We start from the raw sequence: 22,879 nt of genomic DNA on the forward strand, positions 1-22,879 counted from the left end.
ATACACTTAAAACGCTACACTTTTGACACCGAATGACTGATCTACTCAAAACTTGATATGTGACATCTATGGACAAAGGTCTCTCACCTCCAATATTTTCAAGAAGGCCGCTATTAACCAATAAACATTCACGTGAGTGTGGTCTGGCATATAAATCAGTCAAGGGTATTCGTATTGTAACACAATTTGGTACACATGTTGTCAAGACTCAACATATTGCAAGAATATTCATATCAACCACCTGGTGGCACTATATAAAGGGCACATGATTATATCTCTTAATCTATTTGACTCGGAGTGCTGAAATTTGGCACACATGCTCAGGGAGATGTGTTGCTAACCCACGCTATATCTGACACCACTGGCCCGATTTTTACCAAACGTGAATGATGAGTCTTGCCGTAGATATCCGCCATTTAGAAAATAGCATTAATTTGCCCAAGGCAGGGTAGGGCGCTGCATCATTCGTGGGAGACAACATGTTTACTGTTGCCTTGTTTCTTCATGGAACTTGTCCTTGTCGATAATGCTGACCGAATATATGCTACTTCGGCAGAAGTTTTCTCGTTTTTTGACAGAATTTAGTCATTGTACTTCATTGACGTCTAACCAAACCTCACTCCTCTAGTTCTGTTTTGCTTTAGCACACAGTTGCATGACTGCACCGCCCCCCAAAATAATGTGGCTGAAAGATGTCTAACCAAACCTCACTCCTCTAGTTCTGTTTTGCTTTAGCACCTGGTTACCTGTTGGGAGCGGCACAAACCTCTGGTTCATTTGGTGCATGTCCTCTATGCATAATGAAGCATATTTCTTAAACTAAAGGCTCCTATTTGGGACAAGGAATCAAAACAAAAAAAACTTACTCTGATAACAGCATACGTCATGGAACAGCCCTGGGATAATGCTAACCTCTCCTCTCTCCCCCCCTCTCCAGAGTCAGCCTGGAGGCCCCAACATGATGAAACCGGGTCCCAACATGCCCCAGTCTCTGCCTCCCCCCAACACTTTCAGTGTACAGGCCCAGGGACCCCCTCCCCTGCTCCAGGCCCAGTTCTCTGCTGCCTCCCTGGCCCCGCTCCTTCTGAACCCCCCTCCGCCCTTGCTGTCACAGCCACCACCCAAAGGTAGGGGGCTCTATGATGACGATTAGTGTTTCTCCGATGCGTTTGCTTTGAGTTGCTAGCTTGCTACTTCTGCAGAAAATAAAGACATTTGGATTTTTAATGTGTGTTTGCCCGTCCCTCTAGATGTGTTCTCAGGAGGTCTGCTCCAGCCCCCAAGGAGGATGATGCCTCAGCCAGTCAGGCGCCTGGACCCCTCCCCCCGCTTCCCCAACCGCAACGACCGCCCTGAACTCATCCTCAGGACCAAGGATGAACGCAGTCGTGAAAGAGACCGTGAGCGCAGGAGGTCCAGAGAGCGCTCTCCCACACGTAAACGCTCCAGGGACCGTTCTCCGAGACGTGACCGCTCCCCCCGCCGCCCTCGCAAGGTGGTGCCTCGCTATACTGTCCAGTTCTCCAAGTTCAGCCTGGACGGGTGGGTCAGACATTCATTGTGATGATTGATCACTTTCAGCTTTTGATTTGATACTATCTCTGAGTCGGGTCAGTTTACTTCAGAACTTTGTGTCTAGTGAACTGTATATATTCAAGGGGTATTGGAAACCTCTCTGGGCCTTTCTTACAGTTTTCATACAGCTTTCATTCTGTTTCTGATAGTTATAAAGAAAGTGCATATGAGGTCAACTGAGTTTGTATAAAATATGTTTGGTAATTGATCAAACAAACAATGTGTGTTGTAGCTGCATGGAAGCGGATCCCAGGTGCTCTTCGTCCATTCTAGAACCATTTGCAGTGACTGTACATTAGGGAGAAAGGTACTATTTTCTCTCCCCGTTCTGACAGAACTATTTCTCTCCCCTCCAGTTCTAACTGTGACATGATGGAGCTGAGGAGACGCTACCAGAGCCTGTACATCCCCAGTGACTTCTTTAATGCTATGTTCACCTGGGTGGATGGCTTCCCCCTGCAACGACCCTTCCAGTTCGGCAACTACTGTAACTTCCACATCATGCACAAGGAGGTGGACTCTCTGGTCAAGAACACTGCTGTGCTGGACCCACCCGATGCCAACCACACATACAGCGCTAAGGTGGGGTATACACACAGACGGGCTGCATGCAAGTGTACACACACCAGGGTTTCCGTTAGGAAAATGTGGCACCAGATATTTGACCGGCAGCATTTTAATTGACCGGACATTTGGGAAATTTAACGGACACACATGCATCACTAGCCTCTGTCAATCTACTAAAGTACAAATGTTTAGTCTACCTAATCTATTTGTCAGCTTGTCGAGAAAGAAATAGCCTATTCCAAACAGACTCTGGGACAGTTATGGGATGATAAATCCCAAATTCATCCAACCAGTATGCCTAGGCATTTAAAAAACTAAATGTTAAAAAGCAAGTCTGATGCAACAGATCACAACGTTTAGCTCAAACTATTATTTCTACACATTATAAGCGCGACTGTTCGTTCAAAAATGCAATTAGCGGGAAACCGTCAATGTCAAAAGGGCACTGCACATGCGAGCGTTTTCATGTGACGAAGATGAAAATATACCCGTTAGAAAGGCAGAAAAAAAAAGAAAAACAGCTTCTATCTCAAGGCCATTAGACTGTTAAACAGCCATTACTAACATTGAGTGGCTGCTGCCAACATACTGACTCAAATTTCTAGCCACTTTAATAATAAAAAATTGGATGTAATATATGTATCACTAGTCACTTTAAACAATGCCAGTTTATATAATGTTTACATACCCTACATTACTCATCTCATATGTACAATTGATGTCGGAAGTTTACATACACCTTAGCCAAATACATTTAAACTCAGTTTTTCACAATTCCTGACATTTAATCCCAGTAAAAATTCCATGTCTTAGGTCAGTCTTAGTCAGTTGGAATACCCATTTGCGACCAAGCTTTAACTTCCTGACTGATGTCTTGAGATGTTGCTTCAATATATCCACATAATTTTATTTTCTCATGATGCCATCTATTTTTTTAAGTGCACCAGTCCCTCGTGCAGCAAAGCACCCCCACAACATGATGCTGCCACCCCGTGCTTCACGGTTGGGATGGTGTTCTTCGGCTTGCAAGCCTCCCCCTTTTTCCTCCAAACATAACGATGGTCATTATGGCCAAACAGTTCTATTTTTGTTTCATCAGACTTCTCTTTTCTTCTCTTTTTTATGGCGGGTTTGGAGCAGTGGCTTCTTCCTTGCTGAGCGACCTTTCAGGTTATGTCAATATAGGACTTGTTTTAATGTGGATATAGATACTTTTGTACCTGTTTCCTCCAGCATCTTCACAAGGTCATTTGCTGTTGTTTTGGGATTGATTTGCACTTTTCGCACCAAAGTACGTTCATCTCTTGGAGACAGAACACTTCTCCTTCCTGAGCGGTATGACGGCTGCGTGGTCCCATGGTGTTTATACTTGCGTACTATTGTTTGGACAGATGAACGTGGTACCTTCAGGCGTTTGGAAATTGCTCCCAAGGATGAACCAAACTTGTGGAGGTCTACAATTTCTTTCAATTTCTTTCTTTATATTTTCCCGTGATGACACGAGCACAGTCAACCTAGTGTATGTAAACTCCTGACCCACTGGAATTGTGATACAGTGAATTATAAGTGAAATAATCTGTCTGTAAACAATTGTTGGGAAAATGACATGTCATGCACAAAGCAGATGTCCAAACTGACTTGCTAAAACTATAGTTTGTTAACAAGAAATTTGTGGAGTGGTTGAAAAACAAGTTTTAATGACTCTAACCCAAGTGTATGTAAACTTCCGACTTCAACTGTAAGTATAAAGTATATGGATGAGCAGTGACAGAGCGGCTAAGATGAAATAGATAGTAAAGAATAGATAGTGAAGGATACAGTATATACATATGAGATTAGAGGTCGACCGGTTATGATTTTTCAACGCCGAATCCGATTATTGGAGGGCCAAAAAAGGCCGATACCGATTAATCGGCCTATTTTTATTTATTTATTTGTAATAATGACAATTACAACAATACTGAATGAACACTTATTTTAACTTAATATAATACATCAATTAAATCCATTTAGCCTCAAATAAATAATGAAACATGTTCAATTTGGTTTAAATAATGCAAAAACAAAGTGTTGGAGAAGAAAGTAAAAGTGCAATATTTGCTATGTAAGAAAGCTAACGTTTAAGTTCCTTGCTCAGAACATGAGAACATATGAAAGCTGGTGGTTCCTTTTAACATGAGTCTTTAATATTCCCAGGTAAGAAGTTTTAGGTTGTAGTTATTATAGGAATTATAGGACTATTTCTCTCTCTACCATTTGTATTTCATTAACCTTTGACTATTGGCTGTTCTTATAGGCACTTTAGTATTGCCAGTGTAACAGTATAGCTTTCATCCCTCTCCTCGCTCCTACCTGGGCTCGAACCAGGAACACATTGACAACAGCCACCCTCGAAGCAGCGTTACCCATGCAGAGCAAGGGGAACAACCACGCCAAGGTTCAGAGCGAGTGACATTTCAAACGCTATTAGCGCGCACCCCGCTAACTAGCTAGCCATTTCACATCGGTTACACCAGCCTAATCTCGGGAGTTGATAGGCTTGAAGTCATAAACAGCTGCTGGCAAACGCACGAAAGTGCTGTTTGAATGAATGCTTACGAGCCTGCTGGTGCCTACCATCGCTCAGTCAAACTGCCCTATCAAATCATAGACTTAGTTATTACATGATAACACACAGAAACAGGTCATTAATATGGTCGAATCCGGAAACTATGATCTCGAAAACAAGACGTTTATTACACTCGCATTTTATCTAACGGGTGTTATCCATAAGTCTAAATATTGCTGTTACATTGCAAAACCTTCAATGTTATGTAAAATTCTGGCAAATTAAAATTTGGCCCAAACTGTTGCATATACCCTGACTCTGCGTGCAATGAACGCAAGAGAAGTGACACAATTTCACCTGGTTAATATTGCCTGCTAATTTGTTTATTTTAGCTAAATATGCAGGTTTAAAAATATATACATCTGTGTATTGATTTTAAGAAAGGCATTGGTGTTTATGGTTAGGTACACATTGGAGCAATGATACGCACCGCATCGATTATATGCAACGCAGGACACGCTAGATAAACTAGTAATATCATCAACCATGTGTAGTTAACTAGTGATTATGATTGATTGTTTTTTATAGGATAAGTTTAATGCTAGCTAGCAACTTACCTTGGCTTACTGCATTCACGTAACAGGCAGGCTCCTCGTGGAGTGCAATGTAATCAGGTGGTTAGAGCGTTGGACTAGTTAACTGTAAGGTTGCAAGATTGAATCCCAGAGCTGACAAGGTACAAATCTGTCATTCTGCCCCTGAACAAGGCAGTTTAACCCACTGTTCCTAGGCCGTCATTGAAAATAAGAATGCGTTCTTAACTGACTTGCCTAGTTAAATAAAGATTAAATATAGGTGTAAAAAATATATTAAAAATTGTGTCCAGATTGTTATGAAAACTTGAAATCGGCCCTAATTAATCGGCCATTCCGATTAATCGGTCGACCTCTACATGAGATGAGTAATGTGAGGTATGTAAACATTCTTAAAGTGGCATTATTAAAGTGACTAGTGTTCCATTTATTAAAGTGGTCAATGATATCAAGTCTGTAGGTAGGCAGCTGCCTCTCTGTGCTGGTGGTGGCTGTTTAACAGTCTGATAGCCTTGAGATTGAAAAACAGCTTCTATCTCTGTGTTTGTAAACTTCCGACTTCAACTGTGTATACTGTACTCTATACCATCTACTGCATCTTGCCTATGCCGCACGGCCATCGGTCATCCATACATTTATATGTACATATTCTCATTAATTCCTTTACACACGTGTGTGTAAGGTAGTTGTTGTGAAATTGTTAGATTACTTGTTAGATATTACTGCACGGTCGGAACTAGAAGCACAAGAATTTCGCTACACTCGCATGAACATCTGCTCACCATGTGTATGTGACCAATACAATTGGATTTGATTTGAAAGAGAGGAGCTCTAATAGGCTACTTTGAAGCAAGGTAAGACATGCCTCATATGTATTAAATGTTTTCTAATTGCATACTGCCTCCAGCTCATTGCAAAGTGGTGTGACCCGCTGAAGCTTGCCTTCTGTTGCCATTTGATGCCACGTTCAAAACAACTGAGAACTCTGAAGTCTTGTGACCTTAGTGTGTTCAAGACAATTGGGAACTGGAGAAAAGAAAAACGAGATCCTACTGGGAAAAATCTGTTTGAACGGTCATCCAACTCAGGAACTCAGGCCTCTTTCTAGAGCTCCGACCTGAAGATCGCTGGCATCATGATTTGATCTATTTCCCAGTTGTCTTGAAAGCACCACAAGAGGCAGCAGCAGCTCTTACGCTGTCTGACAGATTTTCCACTAAAAGGCTCTGTATCTGTATGCTGTACGAGTGTGATAAATAAGATGCATAACCAATATACTGTACACAAGCTCTAATTTAATTCCACTAAATTATGCAAATTAATCTATAGACCGATAAGCATGACCAGTCAAATGTATTTCCATCAATGAAGAGGATATAAAGCAGTCTTCTTCTCCCAGACAATTTGCCGGCAGCAATTTTATCTGCTTTTTTTTTTTTATGCGGACGAAAGCCGGCTATTACTGGCTAACGGAAACCCCGACACACACACCTGTTCAGCGCTATGCTGTGATACACACACCTAATACCACTTACAGCAATAAGGTAGTCCACACACAAACGTTCACACCTTGACTTGTCCTGTCTGTTGTCTTGTGTTGAATAGGTGATGTTGCTGGCCAACCCCAGTCTAGAGGAGCTCTACCATAAGTCCTGTGCTCTGGCTGAGGACCCCCAAGAACTTAGAGACTCTTTCCAGCACCCCGCCCGCCTCATCAAGGTCAGTTAGGTGTCAACCACTGGTTCGTACAGTACGTAGTAGTTATGAGTAAGTTGCATAGCTTAGGCTTCTTTCTTTTTTACTTCTCTTGTTTCTCTTTCCAATTTCTCTGTCCTTCTGTCTCTATTTCTCTCTCAGTTCCTGGTGGGGATGCGGGGTAAGGACGAGGCTATGGCCATCGGGGGCCACTGGTCCCCCTCCCTGGATGGAGTGGACCCTGAGAAGGACCCGGCTGTGCTCATAAAGACAGCCATACGCTGTTGTAAGGCCCTCACAGGCATAGACCTGAGTCTCTGCACTCAGTGGTAAGTCCTGCTCTCCTCCTCAACCTCCCTTCTCTCTTTTCTGTCTCTGTGGTTTTTCTCTATATAACTAGACCTGTGGTAATATCATTACCAAAAAAATACAAATGGTGACGGTCCGTGATGGTTTTCTCACCTTCCAACGCTTAATATCAATCTGACACTTTGGATGGGTGCTTTTTTTTGTTGGTTTGTTTTTTGGACGTTAATGACTATGATTCTGTCATTTGATTTGCCTCTTAATAATTTTTTGTTTCGCAATATGTCCCGTTGGCTACGGTATGATGACGTCCTGCTTTTCTCCATCTTTGTATATCTATGTGGGCGGATGAATGAGTGATTGATTCTGTGGCTCAAAGAGCAGTCTCCCGGACCAGAAGACACCACAATAACCTTTTTGTGTTGATTTTTTCCCCCTTTCATTCTGTTAAATATCTTACATATTTAACTTCTTGCTTTCACTGTCCTGTCCTATGATTCTGTGTCTTCTCTCAAAAACTCCCCTCCGCGAACAGAGAAATACTGAGCTTTAATTGGCTGAAGGCGAGGGTTGGGGCGGTTTTGGGGGTGTTACCAGGGGTGATGTTTTTCTGTCAAATTGACCAAAATGGCCACCGTTACCCCTGACAACCAATGGAGAGCTGCGGACTGGGTTCCGTTATGCTAATTGTGTGTTCTGTGTGTTGGGGGGATACTGTAACAAGTTCAAAAGTCATTTGGGGGAATGTAGCCTAGGCTAGCCCTAGCCCTGTTTTTAAGAGATGTGTTTCCCTGACTGGAATGTTTCTTTCCAATGCGCCTTCTTCCTTTGCGACAGGTATCGTTTTGCAGAGATTCGCTATCATCGCCCTGAGGAGACTCACAAGGGGCGGACAGTGCCCGCACATGTGGAGACAGTGGTTTTGTTTCTCCCGGATGTTTGGCATTGTCTTCCTACCCGCTCAGAGTGGGAGGGGCTGTCGCGGGGACTCCGGGAGCAGCTGGCTGAGAAGCTGTCCGCCGAGAGGAAGGAGGCTGATGGAGAACAGGCACTGAACCGCTAATCCCTTTCTTCTCATTTCCCCTGCTTCTCACAGGACCAACACAGGCACAGGATATTCACTAGACACAACAACCCCAGATACACACACTACATATGTTATACACACCTAAATACACACAATGCAGGCAGAATCCTGAACTACCATACCCCCTTTAGGTTCAGTTCCTCTCCTACCGTCCTGCTACCTGCTCCTACCCCCACCCTCCCCGCCCTACACCCCTCCCTGCCCTCAAACTCGGCAGACACACAGTGGAAGGAGACTAGGTTGTATCTGATCGATACCGCCGCAACTGGCCAATCAGCTTCCAGCTCTAGAAATGTCTCATAATTGGGTACCAAACTGGATATAGCTTAAGTTTTAATTTGCTTGTGTTATTATCACATTTAATCAAAAATGACCCTGCTTGGAATTGTCTACTTGCAAGTGGGGTGGATAAAATGACATTTGATTCTTTGCTTGGAACCACTGAGGATTCTACTGGAACCTGCAGAGCCAGTTGCGTTGATGTGTGTATGTTCTAGATTTTGTTTCCTTTTTATAATAATTTGTTAACTTCAATATCTGCTGAATTCGAAAGGAGAGAAAATCCCCTCCCCTAAGTTCTGTCTCTTGTCTGTCCCTGTTTTTGATTGGACTGTATCTAGAGCTTGGTTTGTTCCAGGGCAGTTGGTTTGACATAAGGTTTTCTATGATGTTCTAGAACCTAAACTGAACCAAAAGAATGCAGAATCCAGAACTATCCCTAATCAGAATCCATGTTAGATTAGGATGGCTAGCTAGGGAACTCCATACAGACAGTTAAGCTACACACTGAGTTTGGGGGCACCAGCTTTGAGTTGAACCTGATGAAGCTTCAACTACACAGACCACAGCCCCTTTGGAACCCACTGTCATTGATTTACCTTTTTGTGTTCCACAGAACGTGATTGATTGGCCGCTGGGGGGCGGGGGCATTGGTTTTCCGTTGGTTTGATAAAGGTTTTATTATATAGAACTAGAGGGTGGTATCCCTGTGTTACCTACCTACCCACCCTGCAGTAGCAGAGGACTACTTTATCATCCCAGAGCTACTCACTAGGACCAGAGAAACTATCAGAGACACAGGATGTGAACCTTGCTTCTTGCACGGATCAATTTTTTATTTTTTTTTACTACTTAAAATGACAGAAGTGGTGATTTAATGGTTTGCTGTCCCTCTCTTTCTTTGTTTCTGTCTCGGTTGGATGGTTCTTTCTCAAAGGAGGAAGAGGAGAAGGATGAAGAAGATTCGAAGGAGGTGACCACTCCGACACACTGGGCTAAGCTTGATCCGAAATCAATGAAGGTAGGGTTCTCAAGTATTTGATTGTTGAATAGCCTTTACTTGAGAAATGACTGAATATTACTCAGTCAATACAAAGTGAATTACTTTGACTTTCAAAGACACCTAGCAGATATTTCTATTTAAAGAGATTTACATTAGAGTGAGTACATAGTCTACATGTTTTTTGTATGTGTATGGTGATGATCACTGCAGGAAATACCATAACCTTGGCACTGCTAGCGAGTCAGAGGCAGGACCCACATCCTCATCTCTCTAGCCATGCAACTTCACAACCATCTTAACAATAGACTAATCACAAGTCATTCCTGTATATAAAGACAGTACATTCAGTACATTCTAAAGACAGTACATTCCTGTATATAATTAGCTTCTCCACAGGAAGTTTCCTGGTGTGCATATATTTTTTTGTTATGCACTTATGTATTGTGTGGCTCATTCCTGTGTTGATGTAGTGACGTGTTGACTGACGTGTTGACTGACGTGTTGACTGACGTGTTGACTGACGTGTTGCTGCGTCGTAAAGTGATACAAAAGAAGCGGCTTCCGCAATCTGCATACTGCTCACTTGCCACGTTTGTTCAGCACAAAATAGTTTGAATCACATTGTATATCCAATCCATATGCAAGAGACATTGTAAATGGGCAAGTTCGTAACTTTTCAAAATGTGTCATAATGCTTAATGTTGAACTGACCAACCACCTCTCTCCGCTGTAGGTGAATGACCTTCGTAAGGAGTTAGAGTCCCGCTCCCTGAGCTCTAAGGGGTTAAAGTCCCAGCTGATTGCCCGTCTCACCAAGCAGTTGAAGGTGGAAGAGCAGGTGGAGGAGGCCAAGGAGCCCGAGTTACCGGAGAGCCAGGCCCCGGAGGAGGAGGCGCCTCAACTTATAGAGGAGGACAGAGAGGTACAGGAGGTTTGGGCACTTCGGCTAGTGTATGTACTTATAGACAGACGCACAAAAGCTGGACAGAGGTATGCTTTTAATGCACTTAGCTACAGTTAACACACTTACCAACAGCATCACTATGGCTGGTTTACTAGAATGGATCGACTGATTACTTGTTTCTGATTCTCCTTCCCTCTGTCTGTCTGTCCATCAGGAGGAGGAAAGGAAGAAGCAGGAGGAGTTGGAGCGCCAGCGCAGAGAGAAGCGGTACGTCCTGCCAGACGAGCCCACCATCATCGTTCACCCCAACTGGGCGGCCAAGAGCGGAAAGTTTGACTGCAGCGTCATGTCTCTGAGCGTGCTGCTGGACTACAGACTGGAGGACAACAAGGAACACTCTTTCGAGGTGAGACAACACACACATTCAGGACATACACACTTGAACACTCATTTAGATGCCTAGAAGTACAGATTTGCATCAAATATTGCTGTCTTCTCTTCTTTCCAGGTGTCTCTGTTTGCGGAGCTGTTTAATGAGATGCTACAGAGAGACTTTGGCTACAGGATTTTCAAGGCCCTGGCCTCTGTGCCCTGCAAGGATGACAAGAAAGACAAGAAGGTGAAGGCCAAGAAAGAGGCGGGGCAGAAAGAGGCGGGGCAGAAAGAGGCGGGGCAGAAAGAGGCGGGGCAGAAAGAGGCGGGGCAGAAAGAGGCGGGGCAGAAAGAGGCGGGGCAGAAGGGGGAAGTGAAGAAAGGCGAGGAGGAGAACGGAGAGCCGGCGATGAAGAAGGCAAAGGAAGAGGAACAGGAGAGGAAGGTGGGTGGCTCATAGCTTTTGAAGATGAATTGTATTCATATTGACAGTTTTACTAGATCATGAAGCAGTTTACATTGTAGCTTACTTAAAATACAAGCTTACGCCATGATTCAAATGCTTGGATTTTCAAACGGTCTGCTAGTTCTAACTTGTTCCTGTTATGTATTTTCCTAACCCAGGAGGAGGGGGACGAGAAGGAGGGCGAGGAGGGGGGTGAGAAGGAGGGCGAGGAGGGGGGTGAGAAGGAAGAGAAGGAGGTGCTGAAAAAGGAGGAGTCTATAGAGGAGAAGGAGGAGGATGAGAGCAACAACACCAATGCTGAGGAGTATGACCCTCTTGAGGCCGAAGACGACGACGATGAAGATGGTACACATGATAATCCTGTCCTCTCATTCTCCACTGACACAATCCTTTCCTGTCCTCTCATTCTCCACTGACACTCTCCTGTCCTCTCATCTCCACTGACACTCTCCTGTCCTCTCATCTCCACTGACACTCTCCTCTCCTGTCCTCTCATCTCCACTGACACTCTCCTCTCCTGTCCTCTCATCTCCACTGACACTCTCCTCTCCTGTCCTCTCATTCTGCACGGACACTTTCCTCTCCTGCCCTCTCATTCTGCACGGACACTTTCCTCTCCTGCCCTCTCATCTCCACTGACACTTTCCTCTCCTGCCCTCTCATTCTGCACGGACACTTTCCTCTCCTGCCCTCTCATTCTGCACGGACACTTTCCTCTCCTGCCCTCTCATTCTGCACGGACACTTTCCTCTCCTGTCCTCTCATTCTGCACGGACACTTTCCTCTCCTGCCCTCTCATTCTGCACGGGCACTTTCCTCTCCTGCCCTCTCATTCTGCACTGACACTTTCCTCTCCTGCCCTCTCATCTCCACTGACACTCTCCTCTCCTGTCCTCTCATTCTGCACGGGCACTTTCCTCTCCTGCCCTCTCATCTCCACTGACACTTTCCTCTCCTGCCCTCTCATTCTGCACGGACACTTTCCTCTCCTGCCCTCTCATTCTGCACGGACACTTTCCTCTCCTGTCCTCTCATTCTGCACGGACACTTTCCTCTCCTGCCCTCTCATTCTGCACTGACACTTTCCTCTCCTCTCATTCTCCACTGACACTTTCCTCTCCTCTCATTCTCCACTGACACTTTCCTCTCCTCTCATTCTCCACTGACACTTTCCTCTCCCCTCATTCTCCACTGACACTTTCCTCTCCTCTCATTCTCCACTGGACACTTTCCTCTCCTCTCATTCTCCACTGACACTTTCCTCTCCTCTCATTCTCCACTGACGCGCTCCTCTCCTGCCCTCTCTCAGATAAAGACGATGAGGACTCTAACGACAGGGACAGGAGAGACGACAGGAAGTCCAAAGAGGGTTCCTCTAAAGACAAGGAGAAGAAGCAGATGGTGACCTACAACAAGGACCTGCTCATGGCCTTTGTCTACTTTGACCAGAGCCACTGTGGCTACCTACTGGAGAAAGACCTGGAGGACATCATGTACACTCTGGGGTTACATCTGTCCAGAGCCCAGGTATATACACTGCTCAAAAAAATAAAGGGAACACTCAAATAACACATCCTAGATCTGAATGAATGAAATATTCTTATTAAATAATTTTTTCTTTACATAGTTGAATATGCTGACAACAAAATCACACAAATTATCAATGGAAATCAAATGTATCAACCCATGGAGGTCTGGATTTGGAGTCACACTCAAAATTAAAGTGGAAAACCACACTACAGGCTGATCCAACTTTGATGTAATGTCCTTAAAACAAGTCAAAATGAGGCTCAGTAGTGTGTGTGGCCTCCACGTGCCTGTATGACCTCCCTACAATGCTTGGGCGTGCTCCTGATGAGGTGGCGGATGGTCTCCTGAGGGATCTCTTCCCAGACCTGGACTAAACCATCTGCCAACTCCTGGACAGTCTGTGGTGCAACGTGGCATTGGTGGATGGAGCGAGACATAATGTCCCAGATGTGCTCAATTGGATTCAGGTCTGGGGAACGGGCGGGCCAGTCCATAGCATCAATGCCTTCCTCTTGCAGGAACTGCTGACACACTCCAGCCACATGAGGTCTAGCATTGTCTTGCATTAGGAGTAACCCAGGGCCAATCACACCAGCATATGGTCTCACAAGGGGTCTGAGGATCTCATCTCGGTACCTAGTGGCAGGATACCTCTGGCGAGCACATGGAGGGCTGTGCGGCCCCCCAAAGAAATGCCACACCATGACTGACCCACCTCCTAACCGGTCATGCTGGAGGATGTTGCAGGCAGCAAAACGTTCTCCACTGCGTCTCCAGACTGTCACGTCTGTCACGTGCTCAGTGTGAACCTGCTTTCATCTGTGAAGAGCACAGGGCGCCAGTGGCGAATTTGCCAATCTTGGTGTTCTCTGGCAAATGCCAAACGTCCTGGGCTGTAAGCACAACCCCCACCTGTGGACGTCGGGCCCTCATACCACCCTCATGGAGTCTGTTTCTGACCGTTTGAGCAGACACATGCACATTTGTGGCCTGCTGGGGGTCATTTTGCAGGGCTCTGGCAGTGCTCCTCCTTCTCCTCCTTGCACAAAAGCGGAGGTATCGGTCCTGCTGCTGGGTTGTTGCCCTCCTACGGCCTCCTCCACGTCTCCTGATGTACTGGCTTGTCTCCTGGTAGCGCCTCCATGCTCTGGACACTACGCTGACAGACACAGTAAACCTTCTTGCCACAGCTCGCATTGATGTGCCATCCTGGATGAGTTGTACTACCTGAGCCACTTGTGTGGGTTGTAGACTCTGTCTCATGCTACCACTAGAGTGAAAGCACCGCCAGCATTCAAAAGTGACCAAAACATCAGCCAGGAAGCATAGGAACTGAGAAGTGGTCTGTGGTCCCACCTGCAGAACCACTCCTTTATTGGGGGTGTCTTGCTAATTGCCTATAATTTCCACCTGTTGTCTATTCCATTTGCACAACAGCATGTGAAATGTATTGTCAATCAGTGTTGCTTCCTAAGTGGACAGTTTGATTTCACAGAAGTGTGATTGACTTGGAGTTACATTGTGTTGTTTAAGTGTTGCCTTTATTTTTTTGAGCAGTGTGTGTGTGTATGTATATATATATATATATATATCATACACACACTGGGGTTACATCTGTCCAGAGCTCAGGTATACACACACACACACACACAGGGGCTTATACCTGTCTAGAGCTGAAGGTTACACACGCCAGTCTTACCCTTTTTTTAAATATATTTGTCACAATATATGCGAGTGATATTTAGCCCTTTTTATAATGTTGATTAATTTGCAGGTAAAGAAGTTGTTGAACAAGCCAGTGGTAAGAGAGTCGTGTTACTACCGTAAACTAACAGACGCAGCTAAAGACGAGGCGGCTCCTTCCTTCAGTGAAGGCCTGCTGGACAACCTGCTAGGTGAGTGAAGGAGACACTGGAGTGGGTTAATAGTTCTCTTTATGACTCGTCTCAAAGCATTTTAAAGCTTCACTAATGTTGAACAGAATAATCTATTCCTTCACCAGTGATTTAGGTGAATATCTAACATAGTAAGAACTGACGGAGTGTGGTTTATTTTGAGTCCTACACTTTCGACTCTTTCCCTCCACCTCTCTCTCTTCCTTTCTACCTCTCCCCTTGGTTTCCCTATTTCTCCCTTCCCTCAGGTAACCGTGCGTTGCTGCCCATGTTTGTCTCTCGTGGCCAGGCAGCGCTAGCAGAGGCTAGTGAGTCAGGAGGAGGCAGCAGTCTGATAGTGTATAATGGAGCCATGGTGGATGTGGGCAGCATGATGCAGAAACTGGACAAGAGTGAGAAGGCCAGGGAGGAGATTGAGCAGAAACTAATGGTGCAGGACTCCAAAATGGGTAGGACAATCCACTTATCTCCAACACAATCCCAACTTAAAAACACAAAATTCTGACTTTAATCAACTCCCTTATTGACGTCAGTAGTGTGTCTTAAGTTAGGATTCAGACCTGATATTTGTAGTAGTTCAACTAGAAGTACAGCATTTTGCTCCTTTATTCAAGGTGGTGGCAATACTACACTCCTTTCTCTCGCTTGCTCACTCGCTCTCGGAAAACTACTTGTAGAAATGTCTTGAAATTTAAATAAACATTGACAATGCATAAGGTTCTTGAATTTGAAGTAAGCCTAGACATTGAGATTTTAAATACATTTTCTCATTAATTTGTGTGTGTGTGTTCCAGTCGAGGACACCAAGCAGATCCTCCAGCTGGTATCTGCTAATAGAGTCCTGTCTAAAGATCTGGAGGAGGTGAAGGGAACCCTGGGCCAGACAGAGAACAACCTCAGGACCACAGAGGAACAGAACACGGTCTACCACAACCAGCTTAGCAAGACACTTAACAACCTGGGCAATGCCATGAATGAACTTCAGGGAGTCCTCAAGAAGGTACGATTGATTGACTGGTTAACTGATTTTTTCGTAGACATGAGCGGCGCTCCTAGTGGCCAGGGACTTTAATGCAGGCTAACTTAAATCAGTTCTAGAATTTTTTTACCAGCATGTCACATGTGCAACCTGGGAAAAATAAATCCTAGACCACCTTTACTCCACAGACACAGATGCATACAAAGCTCCCCCCCGCCCTCCATTTGGCAAGTCTGACCACAGTTATATCCTCTTGATTCCTGCTTACAAGCAAAAACTAAAGCAGGAAGTACCAGTGACTTGCTCAATACGGAAGTGGTCCGATGACGCGGATGCTACACTACTGGACTGTTTTGCTTTATTAATAAGTGGATCGATGATGGTGACTGTACGTACATCCTAACCTGAAGCCATGGATTACAGGCAACATCCGCATCGGGCTAAAGGCTGGAGCTGCCGCTTTCAAGGAGCGGGAGACTAATCCGAGCACTTATAAGAAATCCCGCTATGCCCTCAGATGAACCATCAAACAAGCAAAGTGTCAATACAGGATTAAGATTGAATCCTACTACACCGGCTCTGACGCTCGTCGGATGTGGCAGGGCTTGAAAACTATTACTGACTACAAAGGGAAACCCAGATGCGAGCTGCCCAGTGACGCGAGGCTACCAGACGAGCAAAATGCCTTTTTATGCTCGCTTCGAGGCAAGCAACACTGAAGCATGCATGAGAGCACCAGCTGTTCTGGATAACTGTGTGATAACGCTCTCGATAGCCGATGTGAACAAAACCTTTAAACAGGTCAACATTCACAAAGCCGCTGGGCCAGACAGATTACCAGGACGTGTACTCAAAGCATGGGCGGACCAACTGTCAAGTGTCTTCACTGACATTTTCAACCTCTCCCTGACCGAGTCTGTAATACCTACATGTTTCAAGCAGACCACCATAGTCCCTGTGCCCAAAGGTAACCTGCCTAAATGATTACCGCCCAGTGGCACTTACATCGGTAGCCATGAAGTGCTTTGAAAGGCTGGTCATGGCTCACATCAACAGCATCCTCCTGGACACCCTAGACCCACTCCAATTTGCATACCGCCCCAACAGATCCACAGATGACACAATCTCAATCGCACTCCACACCGCCCTTTCTCACTTGAACAAAAGGAACACCTATGTGAGAATGCTGTTCATCGACTACAGCTCAGCGTTCAACACCATATTGCCCACAAAGCTCATCACTAAGCTAAGGACTCTGGGACTAAACACCTCCCTCTGCAACTGGATCCAGCCCCCAGGTGGTAAGAGTAGGCACCAACACGTCTGCCACGGTAATCCTTAACACTGGGGTGTGTACTTAGTCCCCTCCTGTATTCCCTGTTCACCCACGACTGCGTGGCCAAACATGACTCTAGCACCATCAAGTTTGCTGACGACAAAAGTGTTAGGCCTGATCAACGATGATATGGCCTATAGGGAGGAGGTCAGAGAACTGGCAGGCTGGAGCCAGGACAACAACCTCTCCCTCAATGTGAGCAAGACAAAGGAGCTGATTGTGGACTACAGGAAAAAACATTGACGGGGCTGTAGTGGAGCCTTGGCCGAGAGTTTCAAGTTCCTTGGAGTTCGCCTTACCAACGAACTATCATGGTCCAAACATACCAAGACAGTCGTGAAGAGGGCACGACAAAATCTTTTCCCCATCAGGAGACTGAAAAGATTTGGCATGTGTCCCCAGATCCTCAAAAGGTTCTACAGCTGTACCATCGAGAACATCCTGACCAGTTGCATCACCGTATGGCAACTGCTCGACATCTGACTGTAAGGTGCTACAGAGAGTAGTGCGAACGGCCCCAGTACACCACTGGGGCCAAGCTTCCTGCCGTCCAGGACCTATATAATAGGCGGTGTCAGAGGAAAGACCATAAAATTGGCAGAGACTCCAGTCACCCAAGTTACCAAAAGGCTCCTCAACAACTTCTACCACCAAGCTATTAGACTGCTGAACAATTGATAAAAGTCGCCACCGGACAATTTACAATGACCCCCCCTCTTGTGCACTGCTGCTACTTGCTGTTATTCTGTATTGCCTATTCAATAGCTTACATGCTAAATATTTTATTCTTCTTGAACCACACTGTTGGTTGAGGGTTTGTAAGTAAAGCATTTCACAGTAAAGTCTACACTTGTTGTATTCGGCGCATGTGTCAAATAATGTTTGATTTGGTTTTAAATGGTAATTATTCGTTACGTAAAAGAGAGAAAGAAAGAACCTTACAGTTGCTGCATTTGGTTAGTTGTTAATGGGAGATTTGCATTACATTTCGAGTTACGTTCTGCGGATCTTGAATTAGGTTTATTTGGGTAAAAACATATACAGCAAAAATATAAACGCAACATACAACAATTTCAAAGATTTTACAGAGTTACAGTTCATATAAGGAAAGCAGTCAATTGAAATAAGTTCATTAGGCTCTAATCTATGGATTTCACATGACTGGGAATACAGATATGCATCTGTTGATAACAGAAACCTCATCACAGTATCTCTGTGCATTCAAATTGCCATCAATAAAATGCAATTGTGTTCGTTGTTCTGTAGCTTATGCCTGCCCATACCACAACCCCACTGCTACCATGGGGCACTCTGTTCACAACATTAACATCAGCAAACCGCTTGCCCACACGACGCCATACATATGGTTGTGAGGCCTGAACATTTTGCCAAATACTCTAAAACAATGTTGGAGGTGGCATATAGTAGAGAAATGGACATTCAATTCTCTGGCAACAGCTCTGGTGGACATTCCTGCAGTCAGCATTCTAATTGCACGTTCCCTCAACTTGAGATATCTGTGGCATTGTGTTGTGACAAAATAGCACATTTTAGTGGCCATTTATTGTCCCTAGCACAAATTGCACCTGTGTAATGATCATGCTGTTTAATCAGCTTCTTGATATGCCACACCTGGGATCTGGGATCTTTTATTCCAGCTCATGAAACATGGTACCAGCACTACATGTTGCGTTTTGTTCAGTGTAGTTTGTATATCCAGAGAATGGCACTTAAACATGTTAATTAAAACACTAGTTTCCAAAGTGGTCCTCTATGGTAAAGTTTTTGTGATAAAGGATTTGTGATATAATCAGCTGTTTGATGAGACAAAAGTACTCGTCGTACAAGTTCGAAGCTTCACTGTTACATAATGCATTGATAAGCAGTACAGCTATAATGTGGACTTTTCATAATGAAATCATTAGCTTGTCCAATGCCGCCAAATGCTGTTGTGTTTTTGTATGTTGAAATGAACTGAGGAATTCTTGTTTCTCTCATTCCAGGAGGTTCCCACAGAAGCCACCCCTGACCAAATATCCCAAACAACCAATGGTTCAGATGAATTAATGAAGGAGTTGGACAGTGAGTGAGTTGTCTAATCGGACACGTTTCTTACCAACCTTGTAAATATGCGCTAAAAACAAGCATCATTTGATTGAGTTTCATTTGGACCCATGGTTGTTGTTTTCCCCCACCAGGACCATGTATAGATTCTCATTGTTTGAATCCTAAATGGCATTCTATTCTTTTTGTATTTCATTGCTTTTGATTGGAACCTATAGGGCTCTAGTCAAAGTAGTGTACTATATAGGGAATATAGTTCCATTTGGGACAGGCATTCACTTAATTGGTTCTAATGTTTTCATGTAACCTCACTGTTTTCACCTGAAAATAAGAAATATGTTTAATTGTTTTGATATCAATTACAGTTTGATTCTCTGTTATTATAATGCATTCTAAAAGTGATATTTAAAAAATGATTTTTGTTAGAAATTGTGTGCATGGCGTTGTGAAGTGCTTCTTTGTTTACGGTATTCGTTTTAGATTTCAGTCGCTTCCTCAATTGATGATCATTTGAATGTTTTGTTTTATTCTGTATTGCCCGTTCATTGCCTTGCCCAAATAGTACCACAACGTTGATCCCAGTATGTGTGACTTGTTACAGGGTTCTCTCCAGGATTTTTGAACAAGGTTGTACTGCTGAGTATGGTGGCGGGGGGCAGATTTTTGCTTTTTTTAACACCTCGAACTGCCATTTTCTGTAATCAAGAGAGAGAAAAAATTGGCTTAAATTACAACAAATAAAGATAATTTACATAATGGCGCAACCAGTCTACAAGGTGGCACAGCACCCCTCTTACATTCTTAGGGGAGAACCCTGGTTGTACGTACTTCTAATTAGCAATAATGGTGTTATTTATGTTCAAGTGGATTCATAAAAAATATATTTAAAATAAATAAACAATGATATATTTGAAGGGGAGGTTTCAGGGATTAGGACCTTGAAGAAACTGTTTTTTATGAGTCAACAGAATGGCTTTATCACATGTTCCTCTTCTCTCTTAACTCTGTTCTACTGACGGCTGATCATAAAACTCATGAGTTATTCTGTATTTTCTACTGTTATTCTTTGTAACTGACTGGCAGCCATTGTTCTGAGACATGAGTCGTATTCATTAGGGAACAACGTAGCAAAGCGTTTTGAAACGGAACACGAGAATGAGATTCTTATTGTACATGTTCAGATAGTATCTCCCCGTTTCGGCCCGGTTGCTTCCGTTTGGTGCCCAATAAATACGACCATAGTTTTGCATGCAGCTCCTTATGTGAAACCTCAGTCTCTGAGGCCTATTCCAGTAACAAGCTTGTTTTATCCCAGGAGTTGTGAGACCATGGTAGTAAGTGTTAAGTCCACGTTGGGATTGTTTAGTGTTTTTGTTTATTGTTAAGGGAAGTAAATGCATAGCCAAACCATAAACTGACTGTCTCCACTAACATCAAAAGAAATGCAGCCTCAGGTCTGGTCCTGCCTTTTGACCACAGATATAATGATTCTGATTCTAGATTAAAACCGTATAAGAATACTACTGGAGTTCTGTTGTAAAATTCTGGATGTTCTAGAAGTGCTGTGTTTTCTGTTATTGGGTTGTTGTAGAACTGTGAGGAGCTATGATTCTGTCCCTCTCTTCTCAGATGAAGGTTGTGCAACAGGGATGATGATGGTGGTGATGAATTCCTGGATGAGAGAAAAACTTGAGAAATGAGCCCAAAGCAGCCTAGTGCATTTAATTTTTCTATTGAAAATTGACTATGGTTGTCCTTTGCAGAATTAAAGTGGTCAATTTTATTGTTTTATTGTCTTTTTGTCCTGTATCTTTAGAGCCTTTTTGTGTATAAAAACAAAAACAAACGTGTACTAGATATTTTGATTAACATTGATATACAAATGCTTATTAATATTGCAATGAAAGGTAGAAACATATGGAAAATGCTTATTGGCTGGAAGTGTATTTAAACTATTATATATGTGTATAATTCTGCGTGTGATGTCTGTGTTAAGAGATTTAGAATCTAGAAAAATGTAATAGACTGAATAAACCACCAGGAGGCAACAGTAGATAATCATAGATGTTTTTCCACTTTTGAACCCTGTGAGCAAGTTTGCAGTGGCTCACCCTGACCCATAGTACTGCTTTAGAAAGGAAAGACTACAAGGACACAGCTGACGTTTAAACCAACCGTTCGTTAACCTCCATTTTAATACATTCTGAAATGAAATATCAGTTTGGGTGTCAGGCATGTCCTTAGATGAATCAATCAGAAATGGTGTCCTGGAGGTTCGAGGTCAGGTTAATAGGTGTAACCGAGAACACATAACAAGACATTGGTTTCAGCTTCATTGTTTATGGCAGAGTAACCCCAAACTCCAGGGCTGCACGCACTTAGTTTTTGCCCAGGCACTACATGGTTGCCTAGTTAAATAAAAAAAATACACTGTTGATTCAAATAATAAGGTTGATTATTTGAATCGGCTGTGTAGTGCTAGGGCAAAAAACAAAATGGGCACCGGGGGGGGCTCCAGGGCCAAGTTTGGGAAACCTTGGTCTATGGTAAAGTCTACCTCTGGGAATAGACAATACAGTGACACGTGTAGGATTGTTTCCTGTCTTCCTGTCGGTGTGGCCAGCGGTCAGCTCTCTGGGAAGCCAGTGAGACATTTCTGAACTTCTCTCTGTCCGCCATTCACGAAGGTCACCTCAGACCTCTCAGGAATCTTAACATTTCAGGGGTCCACTGTTAACTGAAACTATGACCTTTTTGTTTCGTCTCGCAGATATTTACACACAGAAAACTTTTCAGATGCTCGGGATTTCAGAAAATTCTCTGTACTGCATAAGCTCATATTGTATGAAGGATTTCACCCAATGTTTCCCAAATGGTGGGAAGAGACCACTGGTAGAACAGTTGTATTTCTTACATGGTGGGTCACGAGAAGATATACATTTTTATTTCTTTTAACAAGACGATAGACCTGTTTGTGTTTACCTATGACTTAGCAGGAAATGTCTCTACATTTTGTTGCCATTTATTCAACAGCTCTATGTAATTTCCTAGGGAACAGTCAGAGGAACAATGACTATCCTAAATCCATCAGTATATTATGTGACTGCCTGTCAGGGCTTTTGTCCCTTCTGTCCTGGTCTGAATGGGTAGCACACAAACCCCATTCCCCCTAGGGACACCCCCATCACATCCAGCTTCTCTGCGTGCATGTATGCGTGCGTGTTGTGAAATCAGACCCCTGCCACAGAGTGATGCAGGTAACCACATTCCCAGACTCAGACAGAGTACCTTTGTGGCCTCTGCCCCTCTCCCCTCTTTAACCCCCTGTATCAAAGGGCCACACACACAAGCTAGTTTGTGGACAATCAGTCCATTTCAATGCAGGGTTGGAGTTTTTCAGGTGTAGACAGGTTGCGTTTATAAAGGGAGAGTTTATAGCTACAAACATGCAACAGTTACAGGGGTTGGCAATCCAGTAATTAGGAGATGACATGTCTGAACTTAACAAGTCAACAAGGCTACAAGCTAATGGCATTACCAATAAGTTACAAATGTAGCAAAATAGCAATTGTAATTAGTCCACTTAACAGCATAATAAATCCCCAACAATACAAAGCCTAACTTACATTGCGGTAGGGTCAGAGTTCTCTTCCCTGCCTGCAGTGTCAAGAGTTTCCTTC

General features: G+C 43.9%; 1 protein-coding gene across 4 annotated transcripts in view; it reads left to right on the forward strand.

Annotated features, from left to right (window-relative positions):
• The window catches only part of LOC139413284 (cell division cycle and apoptosis regulator protein 1-like), a 36,076-nt gene extending 15,094 nt beyond the window's left edge, over positions 1-20,982 (forward strand). For 2 of the 4 annotated variants that reach the window (XM_071160497.1, XM_071160488.1), the window contains 17 exons: positions 938-1,127; positions 1,251-1,542; positions 1,932-2,157; positions 6,889-7,002; positions 7,141-7,307; positions 8,122-8,332; positions 9,588-9,671; positions 10,387-10,575; positions 10,772-10,963; positions 11,066-11,374; positions 11,554-11,740; positions 12,705-12,922; positions 14,700-14,820; positions 15,069-15,269; positions 15,615-15,820; positions 19,139-19,217; positions 20,829-20,982. In XM_071160497.1, the coding sequence (XP_071016598.1) occupies positions 938-1,127; positions 1,251-1,542; positions 1,932-2,157; positions 6,889-7,002; positions 7,141-7,307; positions 8,122-8,332; positions 9,588-9,671; positions 10,387-10,575; positions 10,772-10,963; positions 11,066-11,374; positions 11,554-11,740; positions 12,705-12,922; positions 14,700-14,820; positions 15,069-15,269; positions 15,615-15,820; positions 19,139-19,217; positions 20,829-20,899 (3,057 nt within the window). In that variant the 3' untranslated portion in view covers positions 20,900-20,982. Of the gene's footprint in view, positions 1-937; positions 1,128-1,250; positions 1,543-1,931; positions 2,158-6,888; positions 7,003-7,140; positions 7,308-8,121; positions 8,333-9,587; positions 9,672-10,386; positions 10,576-10,771; positions 10,964-11,065; positions 11,375-11,553; positions 11,741-12,704; positions 12,923-14,699; positions 14,821-15,068; positions 15,270-15,614; positions 15,821-19,138; positions 19,222-20,828 lie in introns of all 4 variants that reach the window. The other 2 variants (XM_071160503.1, XM_071160512.1) reach the window with 2 other exon arrangements.
• The last annotated feature ends 1,897 nt before the right edge of the window (positions 20,983-22,879 follow it).

This window comes from Oncorhynchus clarkii, chromosome 1, assembly GCF_045791955.1.
Source record: "Oncorhynchus clarkii lewisi isolate Uvic-CL-2024 chromosome 1, UVic_Ocla_1.0, whole genome shotgun sequence".
Taxonomy (NCBI): Eukaryota; Metazoa; Chordata; class Actinopteri; order Salmoniformes; family Salmonidae; genus Oncorhynchus; species Oncorhynchus clarkii.